This window comes from Cucurbita pepo, chromosome 5, assembly GCF_057944985.1.
Source record: "Cucurbita pepo subsp. pepo isolate OVF chromosome 5, ASM5794498v1, whole genome shotgun sequence".
In the NCBI taxonomy this organism is placed as follows: domain Eukaryota; kingdom Viridiplantae; phylum Streptophyta; class Magnoliopsida; order Cucurbitales; family Cucurbitaceae; genus Cucurbita; species Cucurbita pepo.
Window position 1 is genome coordinate 2,926,390 of NC_141802.1, and position 12,310 is coordinate 2,938,699.

Sequence of the window (12,310 nt, forward strand, 5' to 3'; positions counted from 1 at the left end):
AAATAGGGAAAATAAATTATACTAAAAACTAACCTAAATTTTCTGGTGCGGTCGTTACTATTGTTTTTGTCAAGAATTGTGAAAAGACCTGCCAAGTGGACCAATAAGATCTGTACTTGCGAAGGACCTGGCCATTTCTTCCTCGAAGTTTGGCGGGAGTCAAACGGTAAAATTTGTAGTAAACGGGAAAGTCTGAGCAATTTCTTGATCTGAACCATCCGTTGTTTATAATTTTACTTATGGGAACACGTGTCAACATCATATGGCCCATAGACAGAGAGAAAGAGAAAAAGGGTAACTTGCAAGCGCGAAGTAGCATCACCCGCAATACAGGTGATCGTACTGTATCGACTCGAAGAAGACTTGCTAGCTTCGTGGCTGCATAGATGCTTCCCGCTCGCTTACCCTAGATGATGCTCTCTCACTGAATTTCAAACCGAGGCTGAAAATTTTGTGTGTAAGATTTAAGAAACACAGATCAGACTTGAATTTTGGATTGCAGTTCCAGTTAGCTAACTGTTGGAGTTGGAATTTGGAACAGTGCTTCCTCCGTCGAATAGGATCTTCTTAGTGGATGGAGATTGGAGGTGGCTCTGAAAGTCCCGATGAACCTAAGAAGGGCAAATCAAAAACACCCAGGAAGCCCAAAGAAAGCATCCTCAAGCAAAGTATGTTCGCTCTCTTTTCCTCTACTGGAATGTAATTCTGCTTTATTCTTTTACTAATTTGATTGAATTTTGTTCCACTTTGCAGAATCACCAGCTGAGTTCTTTGCGGAGAACAAGAACATTGCTGGGTTTGATAATGTGAGCTGCATTCAGCTTTTTTTCCCCCCCTCTATGTTCTTTTCCTACTATGAGTGTCTTTTACGGGTTAGTTTTAGACTAGGAAGCGCTCAGCTTAATCGAGGTGAAATGTAGTCGCATTTCTTGATATAATTCAATGTGAGAACCGTGGATGTATAAAAGTTATCGCGACGGACGAAGCAAGTAATGAATTACTAGCTAGACGTTGATTTTCGACCTTTTTGCATAAAATGCTTGTCACATAATGTATGGGAAAGAAGTTAGGATGCTAGCTTGGAGTATTCTTGTCTGCAATTCCGATTTTTACTGTTATTGATATTTGGAGATCTTCTATGAATTGTCAGCCTGGGAAGAGCCTCTACACTACCGTGAGGGAGCTTGTGGAAAATTCCCTTGATTCTGCAGAGTCTATATCTGAGCTTCCCGTGGTAGAAATTACTATGTAAGTCTAAGTTCGCATGAACAGAACTAAAAACCTTGTACTAAAAATTGCATATTAATTCCCAACTATGCAAATCCAATTGGTTGAGATATGTGATGTTCCGTGGAAGTTTTGCAATGCAGTGAAGAGATATTGAAAACCAAGTTTAATTCTATGATTGGTCTGGTTGATCGAGAACGTGTTGATGCGGAACTTTATGATGATTATGAGACAGCTAAGGCTCGTGAGGTTTGTGAATCATATTTGTCACTGTTCCTGTACATATTCCTTTCTCGGTTGGAGGGGATTGTGATGTTATGCATTTTTTTTTTTTTTTTTTTTATGTATACGGGATGGTGTTTTTTGTTCTTTGTTTGAGATCCCACTTTTATGGACAGTGAATTACGTACGTCTTCACCAAATAAAGTGTAAAAAATATATTTCTGATAAACATCTGTTTCGGAATTTCGTTTTTTATCTCAGAAAAGATTAGCAAAAGAAGCTCGTGCTCAAGAAATACAAGCAAAAAATGCTTCCCTTGGGAAGAAAGGCAGAGAGCCGGCAGTCTCAAAGGGTATGAAAGGCCGTGGTGAGGCTTCATTCTACCGGGTGACTTGCAAAGTATGGTTTTCCCCTTTCCCTACCATTCGGTCAATATTGTAAAGCATTTTGTTTTGTTCCCTTTAACATTCTGTTCTTCTGCAGACATGGCATCTTTATTATCTTCTTTCCCGATTGAACTTAGTTTTTTTTTCCTTTTATTTTTTTAAATCTCAAGGATAATGGAAGGGGAATGCCACATGATGACATACCAAATATGTTTGGCCGAGGTTATTATATTACTTTGATGGTTTGCTTTCTTCTTCTCACTTGTGGTTAATTGCCAATGAGATCAGATTGTTGCTTTAAACTTATAAAAGCTACGGTGTTTGATGGTGCTTCCTAAAGCTTTAAGTATTTCATGTGTGCAGTACTTTCTGGAACAAAATATGGCTTGAAGCAAACCCGTGGAAAGTTTGGTCTGGGTGCAAAGATGGTAGGGTCTGTGTTATATACTGATGAAATAACATTATTGATACTTTGTACTGCAGTTGCAAATTCGCTTGCACTTGTGAAATACTGTAATTACTATGTTTTGCATACAAAATTGTTCTTCCATATTTCCTTTCGTGCTTAGGGGTATAACTATGATATATCTTTCCTTTCATGCTTAGGGATGTAATTCTGATACTTTTAATATTATAAAGTAAACTTCCAAGTTGATTTAATATGAGATACCATGGTCAGGACCATTATTGAATAGTAGCCTTATACAAAAAAAAAAAAAAAAAAAGAAAAGAAAAGAAAAAGAGAGAGTATCTTCATACATACTGTCTGGGTTCAACCAGAATGTTATGTGTAATAGCAACTAGTTTTGATTTTTAGTGTTGCGAAAATGACTACGTATTATATCATGTATAAGAATGAAATCATGCTGTTTTCTTGTATTCTTCCACTTGACGTTAAGATGTGACACATTTTTGTAAACCCCTGTCCTTTTGCAGGCATTAATTTGGTCTAAGATGAGTACCGGTCTTCCTATTGAGATCTCATCATCAATGAAGGGTCAAAATTACACTTCATTCTGCCGCTTAGATATTGATATCCATCGGTATGAGCTTTGTGATGCTTCGATGAATTTTATGATGTATTTTGATTACTGACTCGATTTTCTTCTTCTCACTTGCAAATTGGAACCAGTATAGTTCCCTTCTCTTATGCTGTTCTGTACTGTCCATTTTAACAATTTGAGTTAACTTAAATGTAATTCCCGTTTTGGTCTTTGGTTCTTGTGGCCTCATTTTATTTGTGTCACCCTACAGGAACATTCCTCACGTTCATGTCCAAGAAAAACGTGATAACAAGGATCTATGGCATGGAGCTGAAATTCAAGTTGTAATTGAAGGAAATTGGACAACTTACCGGGTATGCTCTACTTCACTAAATCTGATTATTCCCCACTTTGAGGGAACTTCCCGTCTCTAGAGTTTCTGGGTAAAGATTTCACTTCTTTTATATATTCCATCCTTTCTAGTGCAGTCGAAAATTTTGCATTACATGCGGCAGATGGCAGTTATCACACCTTACGCTCAATTTCTTTTCAAATTTGTTTCCGATACGCCCGAGTATGCTCTCCTCTCGCTCTCCCATGCACATCCAAAACAATTATTATGCATTTTATATGACATGCTTTTTTATTGTCATGCAGTAAAAATATCACAATTAGATTCTCTCGAAGAACAGATGTTATGCCTCCAGTTCCTCAAGAGACGAAACATCATCCATCTGCTGTTGATTTACTATTGATAAAGCGCCTTATTGCAGAAACAGCCAAACAGAGCCTTTTACAGTTTCTCCAGCATGAATTTGTAAACTTAGGGAAATCATATGCTGAGCGATTAATTGGTTAGGATGCCATTCCCATCTTAAATATTGTCCATATCAATTAGTTGCAGAAACTTTTATTTTGCATGAGATTTTCTACTTTCTGCTCCAAGCACCCTCTTTTCCATGGAAATAGAAACAGTTACACACAACAGAAAGAAAACACCGGGAAGGAAAAGAAAAGAAGAACGAAAACATTGATGGGGAAATTAAATAATGTATTAAAAAAGTTCAATATTACTCCATGATGTCAAGGATGGTGTAATTATATGGTTACGTGACTTAGGGTCCTGGAAGGTGTTTATTTTCATGCGGCTGAAGATCTGTTAAGCTTTTAAGGAACCCCTTTGATCAGTATTACTAGATATTGTTCTTAGTCTATTTAGCTTAACGTATTTACTTACATTGATTTATTTTTAGTTTTTTTGAGTTTAAGTTGATTACATTCTTTAAAAATAAAATTAGAAGTTGACTGCTTATTTTGGGATCGATTATCTTTCACAGGAGAAATGGGCCCAGAATTTTGCCCCAAAATGTCTGTTAAGTCTCTGACATCTCAGCAAATAGTTCGTATTCATCAGTTGTTTCGTCAAGCCAAATTTGACGATCCTAGTGGTGATGTGAGTTGCCTCTTGTTTGATATATTTAAATCAGAACTGTGAGCATGGTCTTTAAATCTGTTCTTGGTTTCTGTATATAAGTTTGTACAAATTATTTTTCTACACATTTTTGCAGTGTCTTAGTCCTGCTGGGGAGTATAATCTTCGTCTTGGAATTATAAAGGAACTGCATCCTGACATGGTTGCTACTTATTCAGGCAGGTTGTACTTGAATTAGGAATTCTGCTATTTGGGCTAGATCTGTATGCTTCTTATTCTTACTTGAAGCTGATATTGATATGACGTGCGTATATATTCTTTTATATGCTTGATTTTATGCATTGGTGATTCGTGTCATCCTACATGTCAATTTACTGTTTAATGTTTGCAGTGCTCAAGTTTTTGAAGGACATCCATTCATTGTTGAAGCTGGTGTTAGCATTGGAGGAAAAGATGTGAAACAGGTTTTTTCCTCATTTGTCTAATTTGTATTGATTGACCATTTAAATACTATGCTAGCTTGCGTTATTTACATCGTTCCATCCCGTCCTAGTCTGCTAGAGGAAGTAGTCCGACAAAAATAATCTCCTCCTTTGACATTGGTCCTGTGCATGCACATTTAATGACATTTTAACGTCTTATTTGAATTCCAATTACTTATATAATGAAGGAATTACTTGCAGTGTTTTCAAGAGCTCAACATCTATTTGTATTATTTGTAATTTGCTATGTAAAGTAATTAATGTCAACGGAGAATGCAAGGCTCCAATACTGGTTTAACATATCCGGCTCACATTTGTGCAATACAATTCCGACTATTCTGAATTTTTACATGAATGTATCTAGTTTGTGTAAGGACGTTGATTTCCACAACAAGCGTGGAACTTATGCTTCAATGGTCACAACTGGTGTTATATCACATTGTTTTCATTCGTTAGCTATACATACTGATTGTTTCATTACGATGGAATGAAGGGATGGTCGTATTTTATGTACATACAAGTAAAATTCTTCAATAAAATATTTGATAGTGAAAAGTATTTGACTAAACATTTAAGAGCTGGAAGTAAATAATGAAACATTTTTTGATTACAGGGTTTGAACATTTTCCGATTTGCAAATCGTATACCCCTTCTTTTTGAGCAAGGTGCAGATGTTGTGACTAGGACTGCCCTTAAGAGGATCAAGTAAGATTGGAAGCACTTAATTCTCTCACTTTAAATTTTATCTTCCTTCGATGGTGGAATGAATTGCATAGATGTAATATTGTTATGCCAATTCTAGCCATGGAAGCTCGAATTTTTAAAATTAGGCTGACTTTCATCTTGGTCATTTCCCCTTTTTCTCCCTCTCCCTCTCTTTAGTTGGAGTAGTTATAAGATCAACCAAACTCAAGATAAGATTGGTGTGTTCGTGAGTATTGTTAGTACTAAGATCCCTTTCAAGGGAACTGGAAAGGAGTACATTGGAGATGACATATCTGAAATAGCATCTGCTGTCAAGGTAGATATTTTCATTTTAACTACAATCTGCATTTGTGACAGAACGTTTTCGATAACTTTATGCTGACGTTGTTCGTTTTCCAGTCTGCCATTCAGCAGTGCTGCATTCAGTTGAAAAGCAAAATAGTGAAGAAAATACAAGCACGTGAGCAGCAGGAAAGGAAACGAAATTTGAGCAGGTAATTTAAGCATTCATCTCAATTTATGCATCTTAGATTTCATTTTTCAAAATGTTCTACCATTTTGGAGAGTTACCACCCTATGCACAAGTTGATATGACCATATTGCGTTGACTTGGTTTATAGATACATCCCAGATGCAACAAATGCAGTGTATAATGTTTTGAAAGAAATGGCTCACGTGCATGCATCGAAGAAGAAACGCCATGACGGTGAGAATGCCGAAATACTCAGTAAAGTATCTGCTCACGTGATTACAAATGAGACTTTGAGGGATAAACTTGCACAACATGTTGAACAGGTGATGATAAGTCGTGTCCTGCTTGTGCCTAATTTTAAGTTGTAAACTAGTCAGTGCAGTATTAATTTGGTGTACTGGAAATCACATTCAATGGCGTTTCTTTTTCCAGGTGGACCACGAAATGGCGATGGAATATGCCACACAAAGTGGAGCAAGTGCGGAGTCCAAAGAAGAAATATATATTCAGTTATTGGATGCTACGGATAACTTCACAGACTTTAAAAGCCCTTTGTTTGTTTTCAGACTTGTTCATTAACATTCATTGATATGATTTATTTTAACAACTCATTTGATAATAAAATAGATACAAAGCATTTGTTGTACCAAACTAAACTAAATTGAATTGCCCATCTTTTTAGTCTCAGAATCAGCAAGTTTTGGAACACAGGCAGTACAGATACACAGACCAAGCCCAAGGGATTTGATTTCCTTTCAACAGTCCCAACATCAAAAACTAGTTTAAATCTCCTCCAATCCAACGAGAATGCATCGAAAATGAGGGGGTCAACCATGGAGCTTGCGTTCCATAAAAGAAGATACACACGTCTTAATCTCATACTTGGAACGTAAATTAGAATTAAATTGATTGACTCGGCAAGTAAATATTAAAAATTTATGAAATTTTAAAATTAATTGCCTTTTTCTCTCCTCCCTCGACTGTGGTGTCGGATATCAGCGAAGCCAATAGCCTGTGATTCTGAGAATTTGAGCTAAACAATTTCGAGTTTTCTGGTGGGGAATTGAATCATTGAATTTGAAGATGGCGAACCCTCCCCAGATCGCCATTCTAGGAGCTGGTACTTTCGTCAAGACGCAGTACATTCCCAGACTCGCCGAGATCTCCGATCTTCTTGTTCTTAAGGCTATATGGAGCCGCACCGAGGTCCTTTTATTTTGTTTCCCTCCTCGTCCTTGTATTTGTTCGGTGAAAAATCTCAAAGCAATGAAATCAACTTGAAGTGATTTTCCCGAACAACCACTTTATTTTCAGTTTGTAAAACTTCTTTTGTTTCGGTAAAATATTTTTTTCCTCACATTCGATGCGTTTAGAAACTGGACGAGATGGATGTAGAAATGCGAAGTAATTTGTTGATTTGAACTAATGGCTAGTCATTCTGACTTGCAGGCATCGGCCAAAGGTGCTGTCGAACTTGCTAGAAAATATTTTCCGACGGTGGAGTGTAAGTGGGGTGATGCGGGTCTTGATGATATAATTCAAGACAATTCAATTCCTGGAGTTGCTGTTGTATTAGCTGGGCAAGCTCAGGTATCTTATTCTCGATTTGGTTATGAATTGCAGACGCACTGACGTTATTGCTCATGTAGTTTTAATCAAATATTATGTATTTTATAGTTTTTGTAAACGTGAATTCATAAATGTGATATCCACTTACGATTTCACAATATTTCTTCTGTAAATGTTATGAAATTAGCTACCTGAAATCTTTTGCCCAATATTTCTTTTGGATTCGACCGTATTCCATTCCTAATCTTTAATCCACAGCACTTTATTCAGCTTCCACTCATGAATTAAGAGAAGGATATTTATTACTATTGCCGTCTCATCTAAGATCCATTATACTTAGACCAGACTTGACAATATTGTAAATTTTATTTTGGTGTTTAAGTAAAGGGAGGAATGCACATACATTACAATTTATATTAACTTTTATGTCGTGGCATTGACACTTTATGTGCTGTTCAATCATTTGAATCATGCCTTGTAGGTTGATATGTCATTGAGATTGCTAAAAGCTGGGAAACATGTCCTCCAAGGTAATTCATGACTCAACTAAAAACAGACTCTAGTTTTGCTTGCTGCTCTGATTATTTCCATATTGATGGATTCACTCAAAACTCATGTGTTTGACCAATTCCATGGCAAATAGTAGCATAAGCAGTGTTGAGGGGATACTGTGCAGTCCATTCTTATGGGCAGTTTGGCTTTCAGGTCCTATGTTAATTGTTTGTGATATATTATGTCACCTCGTGGTTTATCAGTAAATATAGCACAAGAATCTCAATGACGGACGCTGATGTCCTAGAGATGAATCTTATATTGCTAGACAGCTTAAGGTCCTTCACTTTAAGCGTCTAGTTATGCTTATTTTGTCCTGTTAATTTCGATTAAAAGAATAAAACAATAGTTAAGAAGTATAAAATGCAACTCATTCTGCAGACGGCATGAGATTTAGAAGATTTATGGACTTCCGTTTGCGTGACATGTTTTACATGGGCTGTGGATTTATTAGTTTGGTCACATTTTGAATTATCTAGTTTTAGATTTGTCTCATGCTATTAGAAAGGAAAAGATTCATTAGTAAAAGGTTAGATTCACAGATTTAATAGAACTCTGTACGATTGAGATCCGCTTTATGGTTCTCCACCAACATGGGTCACTTAGCTTTCACATTCTGTAGTAGTGGTGTGAGTTTTCTACCTGATGATTCGTTGCCTAATATATTTTCTCAAAAATGCATGCTGAACTTATATTAGCATTTTACAAGGGCCAGAATTTCTTTTTAATGTTGTTATTTTATACAAGGGAATAATTAAGGGACTGAAAGCTTTAAGGTTTAGGTGCTTCCTCAGTACTTCTTGGATAGTAGTAGCATTATAATTTTGGTTTCTATCTTTCTTCAAAAGTACCAGTGAAAATTACCTCAAGTAAGGTTGTAACATGAAACAATCCAGACCAAATGAAGAAAGAATTTTAGCTCTTACGTTAAGATACTTTCTATTCATATATGGTTCTGTATGATAGACTAATGTTCCCCCTTTTTTCCTTATGATTATTATTACTATTGTTTTTAATTTAAATATCTGCGAGTGTTCGGCCGACTAATATTCCCCTTGTTTGGATTTTTTTTATGTATTATCTCCCAATTTCATGAATCTGAAGAGAAACCAGCAGCAGCCTGTAAGTATCCTATTTATTCAATTAGTTTCTTTACTATTTTTAACTATCATCAAATTAATTGTTCTTGAAATTCTTCCTACTTACTCCTGACATCTATATTCCTTCCTAATGGGCCTTTGTTATTTGCACATTAGCTTTTTGGTCACATCCCAATCATGATATCTTGCTGTAAAAATTGCTTTTCCCTTGTTGCATCTCAATCTGTTGAGAAGCCCAGTCTCTTGAGAAATGTGAACGTTGATCTGGAAATGTAAATCTTTAATTGCCTATTACATAGATCTCAATGCATTTGACAATCAGATTTGGGACTATTTATGAAACTGAAAGAAAAATGAAAATTCTGATGGGCCAAAGTTTGAGCCATAGGTCAATAGATAAATGCAACTTTATAGATCATAAAGAAAAAAATATTTCATCTTCTAAGTTATATTGAGTTGAATGAAGGTAGGAGCTCTCACCTTAACCTTTTCTAGCAAAGTGAAAGAAAAAATAATAATAATCAAATGAGTATCATCAACCATGAACCCCATAACACTTGGAAAGGAAGTGACTTCCGATGAGTAGTGGCACTTGTTTCCTTGATCTTACGGCAACTAATGTCATTTTATTCTATATATAGACAGTGCATTTGTTTTTGAATCTCCAGTTAAAAAGCAGCTATGGCTTGGGGCGTTTATCAATTCTCAAAAGTTGAAAATGTCAAAAAGTTAATTTTCCTAATTGGCAATATGTTGGTAATGCAGCAAGAAGCGAGTTGGAATATGCACTTTCAAACTACAACTCTATAAGTGCTAATTTTCTTAGTAAACCATTATGGGCTGTGGCAGAAAATTATCGATTTGAACCAGCCTTTGTTGAGGTATTTGTTTGTAGGGTTCTTTCTTTCTTTCTTTCTTTCTTTTTTCCTTTTTTTTTTTTTCTTTTCATTTACGTATATCCCGTACTTTGGCAATATGCTCGTTATTGCTTTGCAGAGCAAAAACTTAATTGCTGACATTGGGGATATGATGAGCGTCCAAGTGATTGTTGAAGGATCAATGAACAGTTCAAACCCCTATTTCTCAAGCTCTTGGCGGCGTGACTTCACTGTAAGTGTTTTTCTCATAAACCATCTCAACACAATTCTTAGTTATTCTACATGTCGTTTCCCTTTTCCCCATCAAATCATGATTGTCATGTCTAACATTCTTCCATGGGAGAATATGGTACCCCGTATGATACGCATTGGAGTGCCAAATAACAACTCCTCTACTTTTATTGTATGGAAGCTGGGATAAATATTGTTCTGGTCTACATCATGTATTTCCTTGATGTGTTTATCTATTTTATTCCTTTTTTATCACACTAGCATATTCTTATCTTCCATTGACAACATATGTCTTTACTTGTGTCAGGGAGGTTTCATTCTGGATATGGGTGTCCACTTCATTGCTGGATTAAGGATGGTAACGCTTTTGAAACCTTCTTTCACTTCGAAAAAACATTTGTGAACTCCGTCCTAATGGCTATCGCTTGTGTTTTTTATGAATTCTTAAAGGTCATTGAGCAAACATTACTTTTCTTTTTCAAGGAAATCAAACGTTACTATTACCGCTCCGCTTCATACTCAAAATTGACAAAGCCTATAAATCAGTACACGTCTGTCAATAAGATGACGTGGTGATGAACATTGTATTAGCTTGACTATGGGAAAGGCTCTGATTTGTGGTAAAATAATCGCCTAGTCATGCCCGACACTTTTACTTCATTCCCGGCGGCATCACCCTTAATATATAATACCATTTTCCTAGGAAATAATGGTGAACAGATTTTTAGTTTGGAAAATTTTAGTTTCTTATATTTGTGAACAGCTTGTTGGATGTGAGGTGGTCTCGGTGTCAGCAACGACCTCCTACGTGGACAAGTCCTTACCTCCGCCTGATAACATATCCTCGCTCTTGTAAGTTTTGTTCGCCTAGTGCTAATAAATGAGTCCCCAACAAATTTGAAATCCTAAAAATGAAGAATGATGACATTTTCCCTCCTCCAGCCAACTGGAGAATGGATGTTCAGGTGTTTTTGTAATGGTAGTCTCCTCAAGATCACCCAGGGTATGCTGCTATGCAAGAAGTTGAAATTCTTTCTTAATCACTAAAAACATTCATCGGTTTACCGAATGATTTTTAATTTCTTCAGATATTCTGGCGAGTTGTGGGCTTAAAGGGAACGCTGCAGATCGAGCGTGGTAACCAGGACGGAAAACATGGCTATCTGGTACGTAGTTTAATCAAACGTCAACATAGTTTACTTTTTCCAAAAATCTTCAGCTTAGTTTTGGGCACTTGTTCTGAATATCAAAGCTTCAAACCCTCATTTCTCCTAGCGATTCACTAACTTCCATCGTCTTTTTCACCTATGACCCAATTCTTTTTTTGATACTTTGAGTTCATGTTCAGGTTTCCCTCTCTGATGCTAATGGACAGAATAAATGCTCCTTCTATCCATTCAGTGGAGTCACCGAAGAGCTAAAAACTTTTATTGATGCTATTTCTGCTAAGGTAGCATCATAGATAATCACTACATTGAGTGGTGTTTACTGTTTAGCATGCCTTTTTAAGTGCTTAAAGATGATTAGAAGTTTTACTTTGATCAGTTATCTTATATCTTTTAACTAATTAATTTTTTTACAATTAAAAATAGTCTGAAAAATTCTATTTTTCTTCGAAAATTACTTATAAAAGATATGTCGAACACACACTTGGTTAAGTTTATTTTGTGATAGTAAAATATAAAATTCAGTGATTCTATTTCTGATATTATTGCAGGGAAGTGATTATAAAGCTGATGCTCGTATATCTTTTGTGGAGGGTGCTAGGGATGTTGCAGTCCTAGACGCAATGCTTGAATCCGGAGCAAAGCATGGGGCTCCTGTTCAAGTGAAAAGATTTTAACTTGAGCACACCTAATAAACATGGTGTTTTTCAACAGAATTAGGTACCATTAATGCAGTTCAAATAAAAAATAGCATGTGTTTGAGTGATATGCATTCAGGAAATACTTGAACTACACTATTCATATTTACTTGCTTCCATTCTTCTGACATTTTGATTGTAATAAAGATGAACTTTGATCTACAATTCCTTCAACTTTGACTGAATTTATTGTTTGTGCCATTATCT

At 36.0% G+C, this 12,310-nt stretch overlaps 2 protein-coding genes across 4 annotated transcripts; both read left to right on the forward strand.

The window, feature by feature from the left end:
• Positions 1 to 305: 305 nt before the first annotated feature.
• On the forward strand, positions 306 to 6,546 carry TOP6B (topoisomerase 6 subunit B). Of its 3 annotated transcripts, XM_023677140.2 has the most exons (20): positions 306 to 457; positions 542 to 668; positions 754 to 806; positions 1,151 to 1,248; positions 1,371 to 1,476; positions 1,711 to 1,848; positions 2,006 to 2,057; positions 2,199 to 2,263; positions 2,772 to 2,878; positions 3,090 to 3,192; positions 3,307 to 3,392; positions 3,476 to 3,672; positions 4,156 to 4,271; positions 4,387 to 4,472; positions 4,642 to 4,714; positions 5,346 to 5,437; positions 5,615 to 5,753; positions 5,837 to 5,931; positions 6,058 to 6,232; positions 6,342 to 6,546. In XM_023677140.2, the coding sequence occupies exons 2-20, from the start codon at positions 575 to 577 to the stop codon at positions 6,486 to 6,488; spliced, it is 2,022 nt and encodes a 673-aa protein (XP_023532908.2). In that variant the 5' UTR covers positions 306 to 457; positions 542 to 574; the 3' UTR covers positions 6,489 to 6,546. The 3 variants fall into 3 exon arrangements, with proteins under 3 accessions (XP_023532908.2, XP_086979896.1, XP_023532910.2); XM_087123770.1 differs by having other exon boundaries at positions 342 to 668; XM_023677142.2 differs by lacking the exons at positions 306 to 457; positions 542 to 668; positions 754 to 806 and having other exon boundaries at positions 1,358 to 1,476.
• A 181-nt stretch (positions 6,547 to 6,727) lies between these two features.
• Positions 6,728 to 12,268, forward strand: LOC111794937 (NAD(P)-binding Rossmann-fold superfamily protein). Its single transcript, XM_023677143.2, has 12 exons — positions 6,728 to 7,115; positions 7,359 to 7,499; positions 7,960 to 8,008; positions 9,135 to 9,152; positions 9,896 to 10,011; positions 10,127 to 10,240; positions 10,547 to 10,597; positions 11,003 to 11,091; positions 11,182 to 11,242; positions 11,328 to 11,405; positions 11,588 to 11,689; positions 11,957 to 12,268. Exons 1-12 carry the CDS (start codon positions 6,993 to 6,995, stop codon positions 12,080 to 12,082), a joined length of 1,068 nt encoding a protein of 355 aa, XP_023532911.2. The 5' UTR covers positions 6,728 to 6,992; the 3' UTR covers positions 12,083 to 12,268.
• Positions 12,269 to 12,310: the final 42 nt, after the last annotated feature.